Below are 24,059 nucleotides of genomic sequence, written 5' to 3'. Positions count from 1 at the left end.
AATAAGACGCCAATATCGTTCGATCTACATGCCTAGGCCTATAAAATAAGAAAACCTTACCCCATTGCTTTTGACCGATTCCCTTAGTTATTACTACTCACAAAATAGATTTATAGATATGAATGTTGAATATAATCCTAGTTTGTTAGAAGAAAGAACAAAAAGGAAAAACCCCATATGTCACCAAACATTCTTGAAGGAAACAAACTCCACATAAAAGGGTAAAATCACCCAAATCAAGCAAAGAAAATCTCATAGTTGAACATTAAAAAAGGGTACGAAAACATGCATGTGATGCATAAACGAAGGACAGGTGCCAAACGTGAAGTTCTCGAAAATCAAAGAGAAAATATATATTTTTAAAAAAACACAAAGCAAAAAGGAAAAGGGTTTTGGTTTCCATTTCCCTTTCCTCCCATTTTCCTCCCAATTGGCACATCTTGATGGGAAAAAAATGGTACATTTGGTGAGCCACCTCAACAGTAACCAATGACCCCATCATTAACAAACCATTCTTTTACAATATTTTACCTGTTTTATTTTCGAAAAATTTTGATTTTTTTTCCATTTACAACCTAATCTTTTTCCTTAGAGTTGATTATGGCCATTAATGAGAAATTTTGAAAAGCCTTCTTTTTTATAAATTATTTTGTGCGTGTGTGGGCAAATAGCTGTGCATTAAGGTGTGAATGTGGCCTTGTTGGCTACTGGTGGGTTGTTTTTGAGTAAATTAAAGATTACTGTCCGCATTAATCCTTCCACCCTCTCCCAATTTTTGTTCTCTTTCACACCATACAACCCCCCCAATTACATTTCATTCTCATCTGTCCTCATTTTTTTTCAAGAACGCTCTTTTATTGTTTCTTCTCTCTCCGGAGGCTGAATTTCTCTGTGCAAGGTTTGAGCTTTTTTCCGTTTAGTTTCTGTGTGAATGAGAAAAGAGATATGGGGTGGTGGAATTTTTCGTTTTTTCGTTGCTCAGAGTTCTGCAATTGTTTACTTGAAGGATGAAAACTTTTTAATGTTTTTTTGTTAATTCTTCAGGTCTTCTCCTAGATCTATTGCTCTTTCATCTGCTGCTCTCTGGCTGGTAAAATTTCAGATTCTCTTATCGATCTTGTGTGTTACCTTTCTGTTAGCTTGTTTTCTTTTTCTTCTTCAAGATTTATCTTTTTGGTTTGTCTGGTCGTCTGGGTTTCATCTGTTACCTGGCCTCTCAGCCTTTTGTTTTGGTTTTTCCATTGTTTTGGATGGGTAAGTATTATTTGGCGAAACCAAATATTAGCCAGCTCTTGAAGTTAAAAGTCTGTTTTTTTTTCGCCTTTCCCTTTTTGCTTAGATAGTTCGATGGTTATATAAATGATGGACAATCGAGTTTGTTTAGAGAATTTTCCTCGCAAACAATCAGCGAATTCTTATGCGAATCTAGCATCTTCTGGTTTGTGTTTGCTATTTCTGTAAGTTTTCTTGTGAATATAAAGTTATTGATGGATTACTGACATTCTTTTTCTGTTTCTTCTCTCCTTAATTTCATTCTCCCTTAATTGCAATGTTGTTGTTTGGTTACTGAATATGCTTGCTCACTTTAATTTGGTGCAAGGTCTCAAATGGAACATATAAAGCTGTTACAATTTTATATCTGCATATTTGTATACTTAGTGCTTGTTTGTGCTTAAAGCATCTGATATTCTTTAATTTATTGGATGAAAGTTCCAGACTTGAGCATCAAACTCGGATGAGACTAGTTGAAAGAGATAACGTTATGGCGACGTCTTATTTAAAGCACATATTGGAGGCTTTATTGGCTTTTGAATCCCAGTGTTTTAGTTGTGAAAAATTTTCTTCTTTGATCTGTTTTTTCTCGTCTGCAGATAAATAACATTCACTGACAAGGGTTGGTCTTTGCAGGTTTGCTGAAGACCAAAGTAGTAGATATTGTCACACCAAGATATCCAGATATCTCTAAGCTTTTGGGGGAAAAAAAATTAGCCCTAATGCAAGGGCAAAGGAATTCTATGAGTACCGTGCCTGAAAATTTAAGCTTCGATCGTGGCTTTACAGCTACTGATACCAGCATAGATCCTCAAATGTCATGGAATAGTATTCATAACGTTTCTTATCTCCGTGATCCCAACGTTTCATATCTCCGTGATGGAAGGCATGAGGGGCAGAGTGGTGAGTGGGGTGTTGGTCAAACTAGTGCAAGTGCTGCTCAAAATCAAGGTGAGCAAAACCAGAGAAAGACAGACCATGCATGGAGTGTTCTCTCCCGAGCCACTCATACCTTGGAAGAACCTCAACACCGACCATCCAATGATTTTTCAACTGATGTTGTCAGGATGGATTCGAATGAGAATAATGCACCAGATGGGTTTATTCTTTTGAACAATTTGAGCTCGGGTACGCTTACTCGGGATCTTAATATGAGTCCAGAGTATGGAGAACATGAGGATGATGACTGTCAGATAATTGAGCATCCCAATACCTACATATCTATTGGATCATCAAGTGAGCAGAGAGTATCTACTGGTGGTTCATCTGATTCTTTTGGTGTTCCTTCTGGACGTGGTGGATATGCGACAAGGGACACTGAAACCAGGGCAGTTTCTTTGGATGGTCGGCGTATATCAGGCAAGAGAAAATTATTTGAAGTAACTGGACAGTCTTCTGGAGCTGGAAGTTCGAGTTTTAATCCCCATGCTGAAAGAAGTCAATGGCATTATATGCCGACCAATCCGATTTCTGCAAGCAACAGTACTATCTCAGCACAAGCTGAGAATGAGGTTGTAAACAACGATAGGTCGCAGCCCTCATATCCTACTTTTAGGATTGGTGTTGGAGAAGCTGTTTCTGCGAGTCCTTTTTCTTTGACCGCCCCTGGAACTCCTGGAAGTTCCCACAGACATTTCCGCTTGCGTGTAAATGGTTCACACCAGCAAGATCCTATGCCTGGCAGTCCATATCCAACAGACGCTAGCGTTGGAAATTTTGATGTTTCATCTTCTAGACGATCATCAAGATTAGTTCTTCGTAACCGATTTCTGGACTTGAATCCAGCCCCTGAAGCAGACATTGGAAGTGCTCGTGGACAGTCAGATCTTTTGCATGTTCCATCTGTGCGTCTAAATCCTCAGCCATTGTTGAATGGAGCATCCAGCTCAAGAACTAGCAGGTCACATGCTTCTGCTCTTCCTGGACAGAGGGATGCTGTGCTTTATGAAGAACCCATGCAAAGACATATTCCCAGAAACATCTCAGAACATCCCGTATTTCTTCCCGCTAGCGAGAGGAGAAGTTCTCAGCATCCTACAAATTGGAACTTCGCTATTGGGAATAACAGTACTGCTGGAAATGTATCATCTACTTCTCTAGTGGGATCTTCTTCAAGGGTCAATTCAGCTGCACCTTCTTGGGCACAGCGGAGTTATCCTCAATATTCACGGAGACTGTCGGAACTTGTCCGAAGATCTCTGATATCCTCGACAGGTACTGATTCTGGAGGACCAACCAGTAACCCTGCTGCCCAACCCGGTTCTTCTTCTATGTCACAGGAAAATGCATTTACCGAAAATCATATGTCTAACTCAAGGTCTACATTTTTTGAGAGGCATGTTGATGGTGCATTTGGATTACCGTATCCACTGCGAAATTTGGCTTCTTCTAGCGAAGGAAGAGGCGCTGTGATGTCTGAGGTATTTCAAGTTTCTTGCCCTTTGCACTTTCATAATCTGGTAGTACTGCAAATTTTCTAAAGAATTCACCCAATCTTTTTGTTTTATACATGTTGCATGAGGTTGTGGTTTATACTCGTTCATACTGACTTAGAATGAAGAATGTCACGATCACCTCACGTCATAAAAAACATGAATCATTATGAAACTTGTCCTTGAAACACAATACTTTTTCCATTAGCCCTTTGTCTCTTTAGTCCTTATCGTGTCAATGGTTTTCGGGAGTGATTATGGATCTAGAATTTGTTGCACCTCTTCATCTTGACATGTAATTTCTACTGACAACCACAGCTCTGTGGTTCATACAATTCATTATTATTGTCATCTAACTTACATTATAAAGTAGGATATTCATTTGTCAACAAAAAGGTCGTATATTTGGATTCCAATTTTGTCCAATTTTGAGACATATCTGGTTCGAACTGAAGTAGAACTTCCTTCTTTCTTGATCACGGATCCCCAATCAAATCTATATTCAGTCTTATGTTTCTAAATTATTCCTCCAAAGCCTGTCACTGTAGCTTTGTTTGAATCAAACATTTATTCAAAACCATGAAAGGGGTTATAACTTAATTTTCGCTCTTGTTAAAACTTTCAATATCGACTTTTTAGTTCTGTTCTTTTGCATTTGGATGTCATATGAGATTGATGATATGCATGTGTTCGACATTGAACCTTATCTGAGAAAGCTTTATGGAAATGCAGCTAATTTTATTTTGATTTCAGCAGATTCGTCGTGTATTGGATCTTATGAGAAGGGGAGAGGGTTTGAGGCTTGAGGTTAGTTTTTGTTTCTGTATTTTCATATTGCTACTGCCAGCTCTGGGCTTCAATGAAGATAACTCTAAGCAGCTTCTGAAACTCTAAACATTTTTCTGGTTCTATGATAGGACGTAATGCTCCTTGATCATTCAGTTTTCTTTGGCATGGCTGATATTCATGATCGTCACAGGGATATGCGGTTGGATGTAGATAATATGTCGTACGAGGTAAAAAAAGAAAAAAGAAAAACACACAGACTTGACAATTTATATGCCATTTTTTTACTGCAACTCGTTTTGAACATATATGTTCTACTAGGAGTTGTTGGCTCTCGAGGAACGGATTGGTAACGTGTGCACTGGATTAACCGAAGAAAACATAAGCTCCCTCTTGAAAACACGTAGGCATGTCGACATCAGAGCCGAAAATTCAGTCGAGACTGAGCCTTGCAGTATATGTCGAGTTAGAATCTTCTCTTTTACGCTTTAACTTGTCGTTCTCAGTTTAAAAATTCCTTGTGCCACGTTGCTCATGTTCTTGCAATGATCGCAGGAGGAATATAATGAAGGAGAAGGGATTGGAACGCTGGAGTGTGGCCATGATTTTCACCAAGAATGTATCAAACAGTGGCTGATGCAAAAGAATCTATGCCCCATTTGCAAAACCACTGGACTTACGACAAAGTGAGACGACTCGCCCTGGGTTCTCGGGTTCTTGAGTCGCTGAAAGCCATATGGCTGTTCTTAAATTAAGCAGTGACTTGTGGTTTTCTGTACTTCTCTTCCTTACTGTGATTGTTTTATTTACCCTCCACATCCTTCAATTATAAGGAGAACATTGTTGAAGCCTCATACTTGGTTAAGATTTGCGTTAGATAATGGAAATTTAACTATTTTTATTTAATCATTATTGTTGCACAACATGTAACATTTATTTTTATGGAGTTTCTATTTGTCTATTTTTTTTCTTTTCTTTTTTTTTTTTGTTTTGTTTATGTTATTGTGCATGTGTCCAAGTTTTATTTTCATTTCTATGATTGCCTGTGACATGTGACGCGAAACAAATGCTTATGCTATTATCGACATGGTGTGTTATTTTATTTTATTGTTTATGTTTATAAATTAATAGCATATATTCAATAATAAATATAATATTTTTTCGGTCGACATAGGGAATTGTGCCTTTGAAATTATGTAATCTGTTATAGGGTAAGGTGGAATCCAGTTGGATAAGGCAAATATTTCATGATTTACTAAATTAAATTTTTCGTTTCTTCAAAAAATAATCTGAAATATTTATCACCTCTCTAATTAATAGGAAACAAAAACTCTCGTGATATGGTCTTATAAATTAATTTTATGAAATAATCTATCTTATAGATAGACGTTTATTTCTTTTAATTCTGTATCAATGAATATCTTTGAATTCCATTTATAAGATTCGGAAACATTATTATATGATTGTATTGTTCTGTGTTCTCGGAGCAAAAGTTACAAATATAATACTTGCAAGTGGAATTAAGTTTGTTGGGCGTCAATTGAAATTGGTTACAAAATTTTTAAAGTTTTGGATCTGTAATTACAAAATGTTTTTATAAAAATGTTTTTTTAAATATTTGTAAAACTATTTTTAAAATAAATATGTGTTTATACATCTATTTTATAAAAAGTTTTTATAATTGAAAAGTAGCATGTGTTGTTTTTATAATTGTTTTAATACTAAAAATTTATATAAAAAACATTTTACACAAAATCTTGTCCAAATACATATTTTAAATTGTTTTAACTTATAAAACACTAAAAACTTTTTGTAAATTCCTCATCCAAATTACAAATCGTTTCTACTTTCTAGTGCTCACTAATAAAGAAAGAAGGATCATTTGGAGATTTTATAAAAGTTTAGGTACCGAATTATAATTATGGAAAGATTAGCACAATTAAGGCGGGATGATGAAAGATTAGAACATCTTAAAATCCAACTCTCTTCTCGGTCAGTACTTGCCAAAAGCGGAAAGAATCGGACAGCTTCTCTTTCTCTCCAGTCCCTACATAGAAATTTCGGCTCGTTTCCTCTCCAATTTCACAATCGGGAGACGAAAGACTTAAATCTTGAGATGGGTTCTTAGAATTTAGCGGAAACGGACAAATTTGATCCAATAATCATTTTTTTCTTCACATTTCTCGTTTTGATGTTTTCCATTTTAAGCGGAAACAGAATTACCCCACTCGAGTTGGAAACTTCTTTTCCGTCTCTGGGAGAATTGAAATCTTGACATGCATTAAAGTGTCAATTTTGCATCGGGAAAGATTAAAGATTTTTTAGTTGATTCGGAAAGATAAATACGCCGTAAAGTTTGAATCTTGTACGGGCCCTTTTTTGCCTGTTATTTCTTGAGTTTTTATTTTATTCCGTCCTAGTGTTATTTGATCTTTACCGGTATTGTTATGGCGGATCTTTATGGAAGCAATGAATCTGAAGACATGTCTTCCTTTCTTCAAATTCTTCTAAATAATTCATCGGCAGCAGCGGCCACTACTGATAGTGCTGCTTCTGCTCCTGCCGGTGGCTTTTTCAGCGCCGGAGTGGCATCGACTGCGGTGGCGGAGCCCTCCTCTAGGATCAATTTTTCTGACTACAGCAGTTTCTTCCCAAAAGATTCTGATGAGATTAACCCTTCTAATAGAGTGAAAACGTTGGTTTCCAGCTTCGAGGTAACTTGAATATTTTAGATTTGCTAAAATATTTTCAGTTTCCAACGTTTTGTCGACTGTAGCTCTCTGTAGATTCTTGCCTTTTTATTTATCAATTGGCTTTCGTCTTCTTTATTCACGTACGAGTCTATTTTAAAAGCATATATCATTATATCTTCTTGCTTTCCAATTTCGTGAAACTGGTTTTGGTGATTGGAGGATTGAATTTGGGGGAAGATTTAGATTTCAATCGGGTTATCTTTTGTTTAGAAATTTAAATAATCAATTGATAGCTACCATTTTCCATTCTAGGATTTAATGAATCTTGTCGGTAATCTGCTCACTTTAAGTTTGGAGTTTTGATTGTTTTATGTCAAAACAAAATGCTATGTAGGGATCTGAAGCTTCTGAAGGTCAAGTGAATCCGGCTATACCTCGTTCTTCTTCTTCTTCGAAGAGAAGTAGAGCAGCAGAAGTTCACAATTTGTCAGAAAAGGTTCGTTTTCCTTGGTGTTAGTTTGGATTTTATGATGAAGATTTTACCCTCATGGTTATCTGATTTGACTATAATGGACAGAGGAGGAGAAGTAGGATCAACGAGAAACTGAAAGCACTTCAAAATTTAATTCCGAATTCTAACAAAGTAATTGATTCTCGTCACTTCCCTTGAGCATTATCTTCATTTTATGTGGCTAGTCTGCTTTGAGTCGATAAATTTTTAAAATTAACTCGAATGATTTATGTGGTAGACTGACAAGGCATCAATGTTGGATGAAGCCATCGAATATCTAAAGCAGCTGCAACTACAAGTTCAGGTTCTTGTATCTATCCTCTCTCAATTTGGTCGTCATTGCTGTCGATTTCCTCATTTGTTTAGCTAATGAGCTGAATCTGAGGAAGAACCTATATATCTTCAAAAGTTATAATTCAACTGATGAATCAAATGATCTTTAATTAGTGAATATGAAACTGGACCAAACATCGATTAGATGAAGGATAAATTAGGCAATGCTTCCTCAATATCATATGCAACCACCTGATTTATTTGAATATACATAAGCTACTTGGCGGATCTATGGAATTTAAGATCTTCTGCTTAGTCTCCATCAGATAATGTGGAGTTTGTAGGACTTTGTGTAGCAGGATACATGGACCATGACCTCCTGATGAATCCTGGATTAAGTTTACAACATGTTTCTTTTCACGCAAAGTTTTTCAACGAGAACTTGTGCCGAAGGAACTAAAACACACCAAATTTATGTATGAATATACTCATCATTACATAACTTCCTTAAATGCCCGTACATATTTGGCCACTTTTAAAATCACCTGAGTAACCGGGTTCTTCAGAATACCTTTAAAGTTCATCTGAGATGCTCCAACACACAGCATCTCACCTATTCCTGTTCACATGCACCTCAACAGAAACTTAATCTCCATTTCTTGTAGATTGGGGCTCTCATTTGTGATTTGCCTATGAAGTTTGTTATGAGCTCTGGTAGTTCAGAAGTCTATTTGTTTGTTTTCAAGTATATGAATTTGGTCACATAGCTTATGCAGATGCTGACAATGAGAAACGGGTTAAGTTTACATCCAGGCTACTCTCTTGGATCACTTCAGTCGATGCTAATTCCGCCACCAGGAGTTGACATTCATGAAGGAAATGTGTTGCTGAATCCAAATAGACCTGAGAATACGCTCTCCACGACTCAGGATGTGCTAATGCCTCTGGAAGCAACCAATCCCCCTTCCTCGGCTCGACCAATGCTCGTGCCGAGTGTGGGAAACATTAATAATTCAGTTACTTTACCCACCTTTTCACAGTCAGTTGAAAATCATTATGGGTTGCTGAATCATCTGGCTTCTTCAAAGGTAAAAGCTTTTCCGAATTTGAAGCGTTTATACTATCATATTTCAAAACTGACGTTCTTTTTCTCTTTTTAAATTCCAAAAATATTTCATGCAGGATATTTGCCGGGAGGATACACTATCGCGGTTGCAGTTAGATATAGGCTGCTCGGGGAACAGTTCATCACCGGGCATGTCGTCTTAAGACAAGATTACCTTACGGAATTTGGAAGATGGGGTTTTTAATCACTGAACTGCTGGTGACTGACTATATAAAAGACAATGGTTTTAGAAGTTTAAGAAATTGGAAACTAGGCAAGAACTAAAAATGTGGAGGCATACTGACTTTATAATTATGATCAGAACTATTTGTTGTAACTATAAAAACTTTTTCCAGCATTTTTAGATGAAAATATTCACATTGTGTTGTTTTACTTTGAAGATTTTTTGTTTTTTTGTTCTGTTTTGTTTTTTGAAGATTTGATGGTCTGGTTCAACACCTGGACCATAAATTCCATATGAGTTGATAAACAACCACCAAGAGCAAACCAGGCATGCCCATTGCATAAAATAAAGAATGAAATCAAAATATGAAACATTGGATTTACAATTTATTGTCTAATTATGAGATCAAGATTATCCGCTTGAGAATCACAATCATTAAAAGGCACAAAAGTCTATAACTTTGACCCAACAAACAAAGCATCATCCCCAGACCCCAATGCCCAATTGTCACCAACCTGTCCCCAACCAACCGTAAAAAAAAGGGGAATCAGTGTTTCGTCCCTAAATCCAAAGTTAAATTAAGAATCAGTCACTTGTTAGAAAAAAAGTTGTTTGCACTCTCTGGGCTCACTTTATTTTTTCGTATAAAATTAAGTACAAAACATTGAAAATATGGTATAAGTACATGCTATTTGAGCACTAATTGTTCAAGATCGAGTACAAAAAAATAAGATTTTGAGTTTAAAATCTAAACATATTTTTTAATGTGAACTTGCAACATATGTTTAAGTACTCAAAAATCATATATTTGTACAAGATTTAACATATTGGGTACTCAAATATCATATATGAGTACCATATTTTCAATGTTTTGTATCGATTTTCATCCAAATAAGATAAATGTGTTATTAATATAAATAATTTATTAGCACTCGAAAATCATATATTTATATCAGATCTAACACATTTGATACTCAAAATCTCATATATTAGTATCGTATTTTTAATATTTTGTACCGTTGGTCATCTAAAAAAAAATGTGTCATTATATCAATATTTATTTACATATTTGAGTACTCAAAAATAATAAATTAGTACCAATATTTGAAACGGTCGATACTCAATTATCATGTACTTGTACCATATTTTTCATGTTATTTATCGAATTTCATCCAAAACAAAACATCTGGGCCCAGAGAGTTTAAACAAAGTTTTTTCTGACAGGGACTGATCACCAAATTAGATTTAAGTTTGAGGACTGAATTATAAATTACCCTAAAAAAAACTTTATTTTAACAAAATGCATATTTATTTTACATATATACATAATATAATATATTTTAATGTTATAGTTTTATAAATACAATTTTGAAAACAAATCATAGTAAATTAGCAAAAGAGTTAAATTCCTGACCTTGCGGTCATAATTTGGTAATAGTTGGTACAAGAGCACAAGTACATAAATAATTGCAGCATGAAATAAGAATGTATCAGCTACTGCGCGAGATTAATGGCATTACACCAACAAACGACTCTATATTGCTGTGCTACGAGTGATTCCAAGAACAGATTTTTACAAAAGTTAATGGGCCCTCGATCGTTTTCAAGTAGTCCTATCATCAGAAGTTGCCTTGGTCAACCCCCTCCGCCCCACCACCCAGTATGCCATTCATCTGGCATATTTCTGTTCTCCTCACCACTGTGCTGCAAGAATATGTATGAATCTTGAGCTATTCCTGAGCTGAGCAAAGGTGGAGGAGGGGTGAAGGAAGAATGTCTGTGGAGCTATCAACGCGGACTTCCATTTTCGGGTTGCGTTTGTGGGTTGTTCTTGGAATCTGCGTCGGCGCCGCGGTTGTCATTTTTCTCTTTTTGATCTCTCTCTGGTTCACTTCCAGGCGCAACAAGAAGATTTCGCTTTTACCTACCCAAAATAACTCCACCATCCCTAATGTGTCACGTGAAATCAAGGAAATACGTGTCGACCCGACCCGGAAGACCGAAACCGATCTTAAGCAGCTCCTATCTGCCCCTAGTTCAGACCCAATTCCCGAGCCCGATCCGAAAGAGCTTCAGAGGATCCACATTGAGATCGGAAAAGAACATCGAATTGCCTACCCTGAGCGGATCGGTCCGGGATCTGGGTCGGGCAATGGGAGTGGAGAGACGCGGCCCAGCGTTGAGACTGGGCCGGAGGTATCGCATTTGGGTTGGGGACACTGGTACACTCTGAGGGAACTTGAGGAATCCACCAATGGATTTGCTGATGAAAATGTGATTGGGGAAGGTGGATATGGGATTGTTTATAGTGGCGTATTGGAAGATAATACTAGAGTCGCTGTCAAAAATTTACTCAATAACAGGTATTTTGTCACAAAAACATAATCTTTTTTAATTCAAGATTGTATGTGTTTTTACTACTCGTCATTATGTGATCATGTGATATCTATTGAGTTTCATGCACGTGTGTATATCTGTTTTCATGATGATGTGTCCTTCAAACTAAGTAGTTACACTCAAGAAACAGATGATAGAGGTATATACGATTTTGAATCAGGATTATAAACGAAATGTGTTCATGGATATTGAATAAATCTTGAGAAAGAAAGTAATGGTTGTTTTGATCATTTGTATATTTATGTGGGATGATAGTTATTTGCTGGTTTGGGGTTTAAGATTTGATGGTCTTTCGGCCAGGGGTCAAGCAGAGAGAGAGTTTAAGGTTGAAGTTGAAGCGATAGGACGCGTCCGGCACAAGAATCTGGTGAGATTACTTGGTTATTGTGCAGAAGGAGCTCATAGGTACTTTAACTCGAGATTTTGCATCACACCTCATTTCATCTGCATCCTATAGCATTCTTCCATTTTGTAAATCGTTTGATGGTGATGTTACTTATGAATCATATGTTTTTCAGGATGCTTGTGTATGAATATGTCGATAATGGGAATTTAGAACAATGGATTCATGGAGATGTGGGGAAGTATAGCCCTCTCACATGGGATATTCGAATGAACATCATGCTTGGAACCGCCAAGGGGTAGAGACCGCGATGCTCCATTTCTATTGCAATATTTGTAAATTTGATGTGATGTTTGAATTGATGTTGTTTCTCAGGTTGACCTATCTGCACGAGGGGCTCGAACCCAAGGTTGTTCACCGCGATATCAAAACAGGGAACATATTACTGGACAAACACTGGAACGCTAAAGTATCTGATTTTGGTCTTGCAAAGCTCATAGGCTCTGAAAGAAGTTACATCACTACTCGAGTCATGGGAACCTTCGGGTGTGTCATAAATCTATCATCAAAATCTAGTTTTGGTTACTACTACTTGTACTGTTCACCTGGTAATGAAGTTTAATTCTTTACCTGAGTAGCTATGTTGCGCCTGAATACGCAAGTACTGGTGTGTTGAACGAGAGAAGCGATGTGTACAGTTTCGGTGTTCTTTTGATGGAAGTTATTACAGGAAGAAGTCCAGTAGATTATAGCCGTCCCCCAGCCGAGGTGAGCTACAACTAAAGCTTTTTGAAATCTGGACTGGATTTCTACGATGTGTTTGAACAAATTATGAGTTGCATTACTAGGTAAACCTGATTGATTGGCTTAAGGCAATGGTATCAAACCGCAATGCCGAGGGAGCTTTGGACCCCAGGCTACGAGAGAACCCTTCTTTAAGGTCGTTGAAGCGTACTATCTTAGTAGCTCTACGGTGTGTGGATCCAGATTGGAAGAAGAGACCGAAAATGGGGCATGTAGTACACATGCTCGAGGCAGATGATTTCCCTTTTCGTGATGTAAGTTTTATATTCATATGCTCTGCCTATATCGTGATTGAAAAATCCTTGATGGAGACAGCTAAATATGAGATTGATACTCCATTTTGGCAGGAACGGAGGGGAGGAAGAGAAAGAGTCCGAGCACGTGTTACTGAACCAGGTGACAGTAGTGGATATGAAAGTGGCGTCCAAACTGATCGTCCGTTGTTGAGGAATCCAGAAACCGACGAATAACAATAGGAAGACTACAGTTTACACTTTGCCTCGAATTTGAAACATACACCTCGCTTAAGCATATCCCTAGTTATGTCCAATCCTGCATCAGGTTGTTGGAAAAGTTTGGAAGTGTCCATCGAGGTGATTATTTCCCGAACAACGATTATTTTCGAAGATTTCACCAGTGTAATGTATTATATGCAAATGCAAGTGGTGTTGTATAGCTAAGAACAGCCATTTGTTGGGTTTATTCGAATGAAATTTGGTATAAGCAATCCCAGGTGCGTCGAGCTGCGTGCTTTGATACGAACTTTCTCCATGTTAATTTGCTCCATCGAAATCATGTTTTTGTAACGTTTTGCGCCAAATTTTCTGCATCAAATTGATTCATGCCAAACTTTTAGAAGATTGTTAACTAGGTACATTGGGTTAATTGACTTATTCTAGTGTTTTACTTATTGCCGTGATTATTTTTTAATTGCTGCTATGTAAATATTTATTAAATATTTCATATACTATATAGTCTCCATTAAGCTGATGTTTAAGCACAAAGTAGGTCTTTACATGTGAAAAGTACGAATAGATGAAGCGCTTGGAATCATTGTTGCTGACTTTAGACACACGTACATAGTCAAGTGGGTAGACAATTCGTACCACGATAGTTGTAACTTGTAGCTATTATCTTTATCGATAAGAATAGTTGAGTTATGAAAAGGATATATATTGCTAAACAAGGAAATTATAGCATTAGAAGGAATATTTAAAAATAAAATTAAATATATACAGTCGGGGAGTTTTAATTAACAACTCAATTTATTAGGTGGCGTGCATTTGTCAACCAAGTCGGCTGAATAATTTAAATTTTGTTTTAGTTGTAACTCATCTTGAAAGCCACCACAATTCATGGTAAATAAACTGTTGTTTCCAAATACATTTCGACCCTCTCATTAGAATTTTCAGATCCAATTATCAAGAATGTTTCAAAGTTTTTATCTATCTAACCTTATAATGAATGCAGCATGTGCTTTGATGCTTCTACCGACACAATCATCATTTTAAAATAGTCAACATGATCATCTAAATAATGGATGACAAATTAGCACGTACATTAATATAAGATAAGAGTAACAAAAACAAGAAAGAAAAGTCCACTGATATTAGCATATAAAACCAAAGCTAGGATAGTAGAAAGAAAATCAAATTTCACATAAAGATGTTGCTGAAAGAAACGGCCCCTCTAATCCTGTTTTCATGGTTTCTGTTAGCTCCTTATGTTTCAGCTCAAAGATCTAGTTACATTATCCATATGGACAAGTCCTGCATGCCCAAGGCCTTCTCCAGTCACCATCATTGGTACTCCCGTACGTTGGATTCCGTCAAATCCACCCGTTTCAGGTCGCCCGTCGGGGGGAATTCCGGTCCTAACATGGGACATACTTATGACAACGCCTTCCATGGATTCAGTGCGGTACTGAACATTGACGAGCTGGAAGCTTTAAAGAAGTCACACGGGTTCCTCTCGGCTCATATCGATGGTCCTGTCACTCCCGACACTACTCATACGTATGAATTTCTGTCTCTAAATACAGCATCCGGGATTTGGCCTGCTTCTCAATATGGGAAAGATGTGATCATCGGTGTGGTTGACTCTGGCATCTGGCCGGAAAGTCCGAGCTTTCGAGACGAAGGGATGACCGAAATCCCTGCAAGGTGGAGGGGAACCTGCAGGGTTGGCCAAGATTTCAATTCATCTCTGTGTAACAAGAAACTCATCGGAGTTGGTTTTTTCAATAAGGGGGTCATAGCAGCTAATCCTGATATTAACATAAGCATGAATTCGGCCCGAGATACGTCTGGTCATGGCACTCACGTGGCTTCCATTGCAGCTGGGAATTATGTCGAGGGAGTGTCGTTCTTTGGCTATGCTCCAGGCACAGCCAGAGGGGTCGCCCCTCGTGCTCGATTGGCTGCATATAAAGTCCTCTGGGACGAAGGAAGCTATGAATCAGATGCCCTTGCAGGTATAGACCAAGCTGTTGCCGATGGTGTTGATATCCTATCGATTTCTTTGAGTTACCGTACTATAGATTTATACGAAAATCCTATAGCAATTGCCGCGTTCGGTGCAATGGAGAAAGGAATTCTTGTTTCAGTTTCCGCAGGGAACCGTGGTCCTGATTTCGGAACATTACTTGAAGGAATCCCTTGGGCTGTGGTATCAGCATCAGGGACCGTTGATCGTTGGTTTGCCGGAGTCTTGACACTGGGGAACGGCGTGAAAATCACCGGGTGGACGACGTTTCCGGCAAGAGCCACGGTTAAAAACTTGCCTCTAACTTACAACAAGACCTTATCGGCTTGTAACTCAACTGAACTATTGGCTGATGCCCCGAGTGGTATCATTATATGCAACCAAACTTTCGAAACCGCGGAATTCTCAGATCAGATACGCTATGTTTCGGAATCAAACGTAGCTGCAGCTATCTACATTTCAGAAGAGACTAGCATACTTCGGTTCACAGATTTCCCTCACCCTGGAGTCGTGATCACCCCCAAGGAAGCGAAAACTGTCATCAAATACGTGTCGAAGGCTTCCGCACCAACAGCAAGCATCAGCTTCCAGCAGACAATTATCGGGACGGATCCTAGACCAGCTCCTGCTGTATCTGCATCATCATCAAGAGGTCCTGCTCGAAGCTACCCGGGCGTCCTGAAACCGGACATAATGGCACCGGGCGTGCTGATATTAGCCGCATATAATCCAGATGTTGCTGTCACGACTATCGGCACAAACATACAGTTATCCAGTGATTACAATCTTGAATCAGGCACATCAATGGCATGTCCGCATACCTCCGGAGTCGCAGCACTCCTGAAAGCAGCACACCCTGAGTGGAGCCCTGCAGCCATTCGATCAGCCATGATGACCACCGCGTCTACGCTCGACAACACTAGAAAACCCATCAAAGATATGGGCAATGATTACAAGACCGCTACATCACTGGGCATTGGAGCTGGACAGGTCGACCCAAATCGCGCTCTCAATCCAGGCCTGGTATACGACGCCACCCCACAAGATTATGTGAATCTCATATGCGCATTGAATTACACTCGCGAACAGACTCAATCCATCATAAGATCGAGATACAAGTGCTTGAATCCGTCCCTAGATCTTAACTATCCAGCGTTTGTCGCATTATATGACCCATCAGAGAAAAAAACCACTGTGACTCAGAAGTATCAGAGGACTGTAACAAACGTAGGCGATGGTGCGGCTACATACAGGGTTAAGGTACAAAACCCGAAGGATTCGACCATCACGATTTCTCCGGATACATTAATCTTTGGGAAGAAGAATGAGAAACGAAGCTATTCTTTGACTATACGCTACAAGACTTACAGGGAATACGTTATCAATGATGGATCACTTACCTGGATTGAAGATGGTGGCAAGTATAGTGTAAGGAGTCCAATTGTGGTTACACCTGCAAGTCCTTCAGATTGAAATTATTATCGGAGGATTTTCTGATTCAAATTTTCAACAGAAAACAAAGTTCCTATAAGGTGTGTTATAGTTGATGATCTTGCTCATTAATTGCATACTCGGAATCATTAATAAGATACATTATTTGATGTTATTAATACCAATTAATATTAATATCAATTAATGTACCAATATGAGTGATCAGATTAATTAACATGTCACCACGAAATTCATTTCAATTAACACATTATTTCTCATTTTTTGAAAGAGTAAGTTCCATCCACCAATGCAGATGCTGTAACATATATATATATATATATATATATATATAATATAATATATCATATATGATAGTTTATTTAAAATAAATTCAAGCATTAATAATTTTTCCATGCACTGCGTGTGACCGTTCGTTGCCTCTAAATTTTGATACGGTGATTCTATGCTAAATATGACCAAAAAAGCAAAAACAGAAACAACAAATCATAGGACCATGCATTAGCAATTTTTTTGTTTTGTACCAACATCTAGTACAAAATACATTCTGGAATCATACCATTTGTGATCCTTCAATTAAAATAATCAAATTATATTGAATACATATATTATTCACTTTAGTTTACGTTATTGGATTAATTAATATACATAAAATCTAATTATTTTATATACCACCTATGTACGAGAAATATATATATTTCCGTTTATAAAAAAGTCATTAAAACGATTGAATTTTCAAATTATAATTCATATTTATGTTCATAATATTTTTTTCCGTGGTGACTCAAATAGAGTACCGACACATTAATTAACAGTTGGCCAAAAATATTACAAGCAAAGTTATTCACTCGCCATAAAATATACAAGGAGCGACACCGGTGCGATTACATTTGGCTCGATAATTTGGGTCGAGGAAAATGGCAACACACCGTAAGGAGTCTTATTGTGGTGTCCTCTATGATTTCAGTTTGTTGATTATTAAAATTGTGCAGGATAAAGTAGTGTTTGCAACTTTTAAAAATAAGTGATTATGTATTTTTTTTAACAAATTTGTAAAAAAAAACATTCATAATCACTTATATTTAGAGGTTGCAAACACTACTTAAATAACATGATTCTTGACAAAATATTTCATTAATTCAAACCAGACAAGTGTTTCTTTATATGAAGTGCGTCAGCATTTCCATGTCCTCCATCAAAATTGTGAACCCAATACAAATCATTCGGAGCATGTAATGTTAAATTAAAAGTCCAATAACTATAGATTGCAAAATATTATAAAGACAGCCGGCGTAAGTAGGCGATTCTTGAGTTAAAATTTTGTTACCAATGCTAAAAAAAATCTTAATTTGCACATATGGTCTCTTTAGTGAAAGTGAACTACACAAAGTCACAAACCTTCTTCTTAGACCAAATTTCTAACAACAATGTTACATCACATAATAATAGAGACGAATATGCTATACAGTTTACTATTGCAAATCAAATAATAGATAAAATGATAGAAACAACATAAATATGAGATTATATATTCAATTCAAGTTATAAAAAATATCAAAGTCTTCAAATTTAACTAATTAAATAATTAATAGTTTCCTTTGGAATTACAATATTCTAGCCTCTAGGGTAATAAAAATATGGATTTCCGATAAACTAAAATTGAAATCTTTATTAAACATCTCGTTCATTTATGGTAAACTCTTGTTCAATTACACAACTCACTCATCAAAATAAATGGTGATAGCCATGTGACATGACCCCACGGGTGTGTACTAAAGTTATAGAGATGATAATCAATCAGGCTTCAATGACTTATACTCGCTTTGGAGGAACATATGGCACATGCTCGTCTTCACAAATATTCTGCAACCATCCGAATAATTCATCAAAAACAACACATGGCAAACGAACAACATAAACAGAAATGAAATGAACGATATGGTGAACAAGCACGGGTAGACACTTAATCTACTTAAGAAAAATTTAAATCAACTAAATGAAACTCAAGTGTTCTCTTCTAGTGTGCAGAAAAGGTTGAGTGATACTGATAAAATCGGCCATAACTGACTAACTGAGGCTAACACACAATGAAGAGCTTCAGACTCAAAATTTATATGGGGGGCATCCTAAATTTGTTTCTCCTTCTGGTCAAAGAATTATAAAAACTTCGTACAAAACACTGTTCTAACGGATCAGTGCAGAAAGGGGAAATGATTGTAGGGTAAGACCATTTTTTTGGGTTTGTTTACTTGGGACTCATACCCAAGATAGCATACCTGCAGGTCGTGAGGGAGCGCTTCAGAAACTGCTAGCGTGTAACAACCAGGAGCAAATTTCCCTGAAAATGTACAAAACAATCACACAAATGAAATAGCCATAGTACATTCTTCTATTATGACAAGCCAATATAGAGGCATGCAATCAAAAGAACATGCAAAAGGGAGTGTGAGGACACGTAATATAAATCTGTTCACTTGCTAAAAAAAAACGAGCAAGCTCAATCTCTCTCATAGTTCATGGATGAAAAGAGGAATAGTGGTGGTCAACAAAAGAATGCAAAAATCCTTCCCTATTTCCCCCCAAAAAACTAATAATAAAATTCACATTTGTGCTCTATGTAATCTATCTTTCAGATCTTATGCTAACATTATAAGTCATATTGAACAGATATTCCCAACTATCCTTAATCGGTGATTGTGGTCTGTCTTTTTCACGGAAACATCAAACATGCAAGTTGTCTGCAGCCGCCAGTTTCTTTTAAGAAAATTGGAAATCTAAATGGTCCAAGTTTTTGCAAAAATCACCATTGCCAGCTTGAACATACTTTTGCTAACATGCATGATGGAGAACACAGATGATTATTGTGGTCATAATGACCACCGCAAGGGTGTGAGATCAAAGGTTTTTTTTACTTTTTAGGCATACTATAATAATGGGAAAAATAAAAGCAAACCCCCTTTTATTTCATTCATGATTTCCATGCTTGATACGATATACAGATAATTATTTATCTACCTTGAGATTCATTGATTCACAAATAATTCAAGTGTACAGAGTTTTGAAGAATAGTATAGTTAACCGCTGACAATTATTTTATATTCGTAATACAGAAAAATCATTTTATATAAGTGACAACATTATAATTATAATTTATAAAATAGCATAACAATATAAATACCGATGCGTAGCCACCGAGCAGCCCAACTCCTAGCTGGGTCCATGACTGATATTATCCTATTTGATTCATAACACGCATATCGTCAAATAGATTACAGCAACGAAATGTTTTGTTTCTCTAACTAATAATTTATTTTACAAGCGATAGTAAAAGAGCAAAACCCGGTGAAATTGGGGGTGGTACAGTCAACAACGCGTTCATGGTCATCCTCCATTTGAAAGAAGGGGCAGTTCTCGCACCCTGATTCCCGAAACTGCAATACCAGCATGCGTAAACGTGGAAAATATCAAATTGCATATTGAAAATGAAACGTAAATAAAAGAAACAAACAGGAGCACGACTTTAATGGGGACAAAGCCAACCTGGTCATATGTCTTGACAAGACGGCAGCGCAGACAAGCTCGAAGTTCATGTCCAAAGCTTGTTGGTATCTGTGCAGCCACAACTCCCCCTTGATTAGCCATTGCTTCCCTCTAGATAGTGCAGCAAGAACAATGAAGTTTGGGCAGAAGATTACCAAATAGTTATGCACAAAAAATCATCTTCAAAGTATAAGCAGTGGTGGATTCTAAACTTTAATAGTGAAGTTCTAAATATTTTTAGCTCTGTAGCCCAATAATGTTTGACCACCCTAGCTTCGTCCCCCTCGCAACTCCCCCCTCCTGTCAATCCCAGTCTCATACCAACAAATCTTACCTCGGGATACACGAAAAACAACTTTCATAGCAATCACTATACGGCTAGGATGGTTGAAGTGGCAAAAAAATTGTATTGAATTGCAAATTTTATACAAATATTCCACACTCAGTACTAAGTACTAATGACAGGGACGTGTCCTGATTAACATTTAATGACCAAGCAACCATAATTAATTATGTAAAAAGTGAAAACGAGTTAAAAATTTTCCTATCGGCCCTACATAAATTTCAGCATGACCTCCCCGTAAAGAATACATTCCGAAAACCCAAACAACACAGCTAACATTATATACTCAAAAATAGCAGTCATATCACCAATTTACAAACATATAACCGCACTGACATGGACTAAACACATGCTAAACCGGCAAGGCTCGATCACACCAACATTAATCCAAAACAAAATAAAAACTATCAATACAAATAGATACATGGAGCATCTCTCGGGCAAATATAAAACTCCCTAGCATAATACATACATATATCTGAAAGCTCAACTCCACGTTCGACTCACTGGGTGTCACTAGATGACACCGTAGTTGTTAAGGGCGCAAGACGCACTAAGGCGCAAAGGGCCCTGGAGCCTGAGGCTTAAGGCGAGACGCGCGCTTTATCCAAGCAAGACGCAATATTAATTTTTCAGAAAATATATTTATTTAATGTTATTATATAGCAAAAAACTAATATTGAAATAAATAATCTAAGCAAAAATATATCATATCACAAAAAATATTTATTTATTACTGCTATTTCATAGTAAAATACATATATTTTGATAATGCAGTAAGGAAATCTTTCAATATTCGTATATTTATACGTTATTTTTACTTTTCTAATCTAGAATACTGATATATTATTTTTAGTATGATGTGTGTTGTTAAGAAAAATTTTCTATTAATAACAGGTTTTTTCTTTACTTTTATTTTTTTTTACCATAATAAGTGTAGAGATTTTCTCCACTAACTTGTCCAGTCAATCAATTTAAATTCTATTTTAAGGCAGATTGACAATTTAATCCAAGTTTATAGTTGTTATCAATCTATCTATAAATGTAATTTTGGAATATTTTGGGAAATAGAACATCAATTAAATGTTCTTTAAATTAAAAATTAAAATTAAAAAAGGGAAAATATATGACTTTCCTTGGGCCAATTTATTTTATTCTAGGGTATGATAGACTTTTCTTTCTTATCTTAAAATTTAAAACACAAAAAAAAAAATATAAAAAACAGAAAAAAAAAACTGAGGTGCGCTTTAAGTGTAATCATTTCTAACTTCAACTATTTGGGAACTTCAAATTCCTAAATCTTCTATATACGATTAAAATTCCTAAAATCAATCGTTTCTAATTACCATTATATATCACATCACTAATTTACCGTAATGCCCTGTTATTGAATGTAAGGCATGTAAACGTCGAAATACTCAACCTTTTAATAATCTGAATTTTCTAAAAATTGTCAACAAATTCTAAAAGTAATTTATGACAATTCTATAGCAACTAATCTAATCTAAACATCCAAATATCCAATTACTAAACACCAAAATTCAAATATCCCAATTACTAAATCTGAAAATTCGAAATAAATTCTTGAAAATTCGGAAATTCGATCGATAACTCTAATTGGCTCAAATATAGCACTTAAAATAAACAGTGAACTATAAATCAATTATACAGTTTCGAATAATAAAAAAAACCCCAAATTCAAAACCCAAATTTCGAAATTATACCTCAAGGCTTCGAAAACAAGATCCAAAAACCAAAACGAGCGGCTTCCAGAATATCGGCGACCAACGGAGGAGCAAGCGGCTGTGAAAGGTGGCGGAAGAAATTTGAATTTGAAGAAGAAAAGGAAGAAAATCGGGAAGATGGGATGGATTGGGGACACAGAAAAATGTATTTTACATATAATAAATAATAAATAATTATAATTATAATATATAATCTCCTTTTATCTATTTCTATTATATTAAATCTTTCTATTATTTTTTTTGAAGGCAAACTTGTAATATTATTAATGTAAATCGTTAATTACAAGTCGAACCAATCACGAAAGAAACTCGTAATTCATCCAAACAAAAGAAAAATGGAAGGAAGAAGAAAAATCAGCAATACTATGGGCTACAAAATTCGCCGTACGACGAACATGATAAATATCTAGGATGCAGGATAATAAATCTTTCTATTATATTAAACTTGATTGAGCAATAATAACTTTATTTAATATATTGATGTGTCATATTTAAAATTTAAAAACTATTAATTTTTATTTCTCTCTTTGAAGAAACGTGTATAATATTGTAACATTGATTTTATTCTTATGTTTATAAACATAACAAAATCGTATCATTTATTTTATTTACACGCATCACGAGTATCATCGCAAATAGTATATATTAAATGTGAATCTTTTTTATTTATTTGGGTTTAAAATTTCATCCGATTTGAGTTATTTCAACTCTTGTGTGCTATAAAAATTAAATATATATTTTAATATCGTTTATAAACCGACATTTGATAATATATAGTTTTAACACACATATTAAATCATCACATCCAATTGTTTACGGTATTATAGGAAAATAATTTAATCAAATATCATCCCCTCAAAAAGATTGTATAACCACCAACATGAGGATAAATAATGTGTGTTGTGCGTTAGTGCGGACTCAATGGGTCTATCATAATCGTAATCATTCTTACCAAACGATCAACACATGATAACTGAGGGATTAAAAATCAATAATCTCGTAAACCAAACAACAATTTGATATGTTGTTCATCCACCGTATGCACCTCTGTGCCCATCATTGATGTGACACTCATTTATTAGATATTAGATATGACGAATTGTAGGTCTAATAGTCTATTTAATACTAAATCTCAAATTTAAGTCAAAATCTCGAGCTCGATATTGAATTGTAACACGTTGTGCCTAGTTCAAAAAGTTATAAACATACCCTTCATACATAATATTAAATATAAAGTACAAATAAAATTTGTGTTTATACTAATATAATACATATACATACACACAATAAATGTGTGTAAATTAATGGTGATAGATATAAAATTGTTAGGCGCAATATAATGGAATACCACGCAACATGTGACCCAATTGAACAATTGTGAAGTTCTTCATCATAATGCATTGAAGAGTGGCAAAGAAGAAAATAAGACAGAAGGCACAAAGTTGGGGCCATAAAATGTTATAAAATGAACAATTGTTTGGAAGAATTAGGAAAAGTTGATAAAGAGGTCACATGCATGAAAGAAAAGAGACCACGAAATTAGGGAAAGAGACATATGAATTATCATGAAGGCTGAGCTTGAATACTAGTCGTGGTAGTTGCTTCTATTAAATGAAAGCTTTTATTTGATTTTCATTCTAAAATGATATATGCTACTTTCTAAATTACCTCTCCTTATGCGATATTAATATCTACATA

General features: G+C 36.0%; 5 protein-coding genes across 7 annotated transcripts; 4 read left to right on the top strand and 1 right to left on the bottom strand.

Moving 5' to 3' along the window:
- The first annotated feature begins 734 nt into the window (after window positions 1-734).
- LOC140859881 (probable E3 ubiquitin-protein ligase RHG1A) lies at window positions 735-5,451 on the top strand. Of its 3 annotated transcripts, XM_073262489.1 has the most exons (7): window positions 735-898; window positions 1,045-1,090; window positions 1,909-3,692; window positions 4,458-4,511; window positions 4,622-4,720; window positions 4,812-4,955; window positions 5,046-5,451. In XM_073262489.1, the coding sequence occupies exons 3-7, from the start codon at window positions 1,995-1,997 to the stop codon at window positions 5,178-5,180; spliced, it is 2,130 nt and encodes a 709-aa protein (XP_073118590.1). In that variant the 5' UTR covers window positions 735-898; window positions 1,045-1,090; window positions 1,909-1,994; the 3' UTR covers window positions 5,181-5,451. The 3 variants fall into 3 exon arrangements, with proteins under 3 accessions (XP_073118590.1, XP_073118589.1, XP_073118588.1); XM_073262488.1 differs by lacking the exons at window positions 735-898; window positions 1,045-1,090 and adding an exon at window positions 1,109-1,826 and having other exon boundaries at window positions 4,461-4,511; XM_073262487.1 differs by lacking the exons at window positions 735-898; window positions 1,045-1,090 and adding an exon at window positions 1,109-1,826.
- Window positions 5,452-6,509: 1,058 nt separating this feature from the next.
- Window positions 6,510-9,446, top strand: LOC140865020 (transcription factor SPATULA-like). Its single transcript, XM_073269502.1, has 6 exons — window positions 6,510-7,204; window positions 7,578-7,679; window positions 7,761-7,826; window positions 7,933-7,998; window positions 8,744-9,055; window positions 9,150-9,446. The coding sequence occupies exons 1-6, from the start codon at window positions 6,938-6,940 to the stop codon at window positions 9,234-9,236; spliced, it is 900 nt and encodes a 299-aa protein (XP_073125603.1). The 5' UTR covers window positions 6,510-6,937; the 3' UTR covers window positions 9,237-9,446.
- Window positions 9,447-10,761: 1,315 nt separating this feature from the next.
- LOC140894680 (probable serine/threonine-protein kinase At1g01540) lies at window positions 10,762-13,660 on the top strand. The gene is made up of 7 exons (XM_073303247.1): window positions 10,762-11,619; window positions 11,954-12,058; window positions 12,172-12,294; window positions 12,372-12,542; window positions 12,635-12,764; window positions 12,845-13,054; window positions 13,148-13,660. Exons 1-7 carry the CDS (start codon window positions 11,030-11,032, stop codon window positions 13,268-13,270), a joined length of 1,452 nt encoding a protein of 483 aa, XP_073159348.1. The 5' UTR covers window positions 10,762-11,029; the 3' UTR covers window positions 13,271-13,660.
- Window positions 13,661-14,215: 555 nt separating this feature from the next.
- On the top strand, window positions 14,216-16,873 carry LOC140862592 (subtilisin-like protease SBT3). Its single transcript, XM_073265625.1, has one exon. The coding sequence runs from the start codon at window positions 14,466-14,468 to the stop codon at window positions 16,755-16,757; it is 2,292 nt and encodes a 763-aa protein (XP_073121726.1). The 5' UTR covers window positions 14,216-14,465; the 3' UTR covers window positions 16,758-16,873.
- A 1,509-nt stretch (window positions 16,874-18,382) lies between these two features.
- LOC140864883 (transcription elongation factor SPT4 homolog 1-like) lies at window positions 18,383-22,499 on the bottom strand. Its single transcript, XM_073269282.1, has 6 exons — window positions 22,341-22,499; window positions 20,274-20,384; window positions 20,073-20,164; window positions 19,912-19,967; window positions 19,010-19,071; window positions 18,383-18,596 (listed from the first exon to the last, which is right to left on the bottom strand). Exons 2-6 carry the CDS (start codon window positions 20,373-20,375, stop codon window positions 18,546-18,548), a joined length of 363 nt encoding a protein of 120 aa, XP_073125383.1. The 5' UTR covers window positions 20,376-20,384; window positions 22,341-22,499; the 3' UTR covers window positions 18,383-18,545.
- Between the last annotated feature and the right edge of the window lie 1,560 nt (window positions 22,500-24,059).

This window comes from Henckelia pumila, chromosome 4, assembly GCF_033568475.1.
Source record: "Henckelia pumila isolate YLH828 chromosome 4, ASM3356847v2, whole genome shotgun sequence".
Classification (NCBI taxonomy): Eukaryota; Viridiplantae; Streptophyta; class Magnoliopsida; order Lamiales; family Gesneriaceae; genus Henckelia; species Henckelia pumila.
This window is presented reverse-complemented; position numbering and strand designations above follow the sequence as displayed.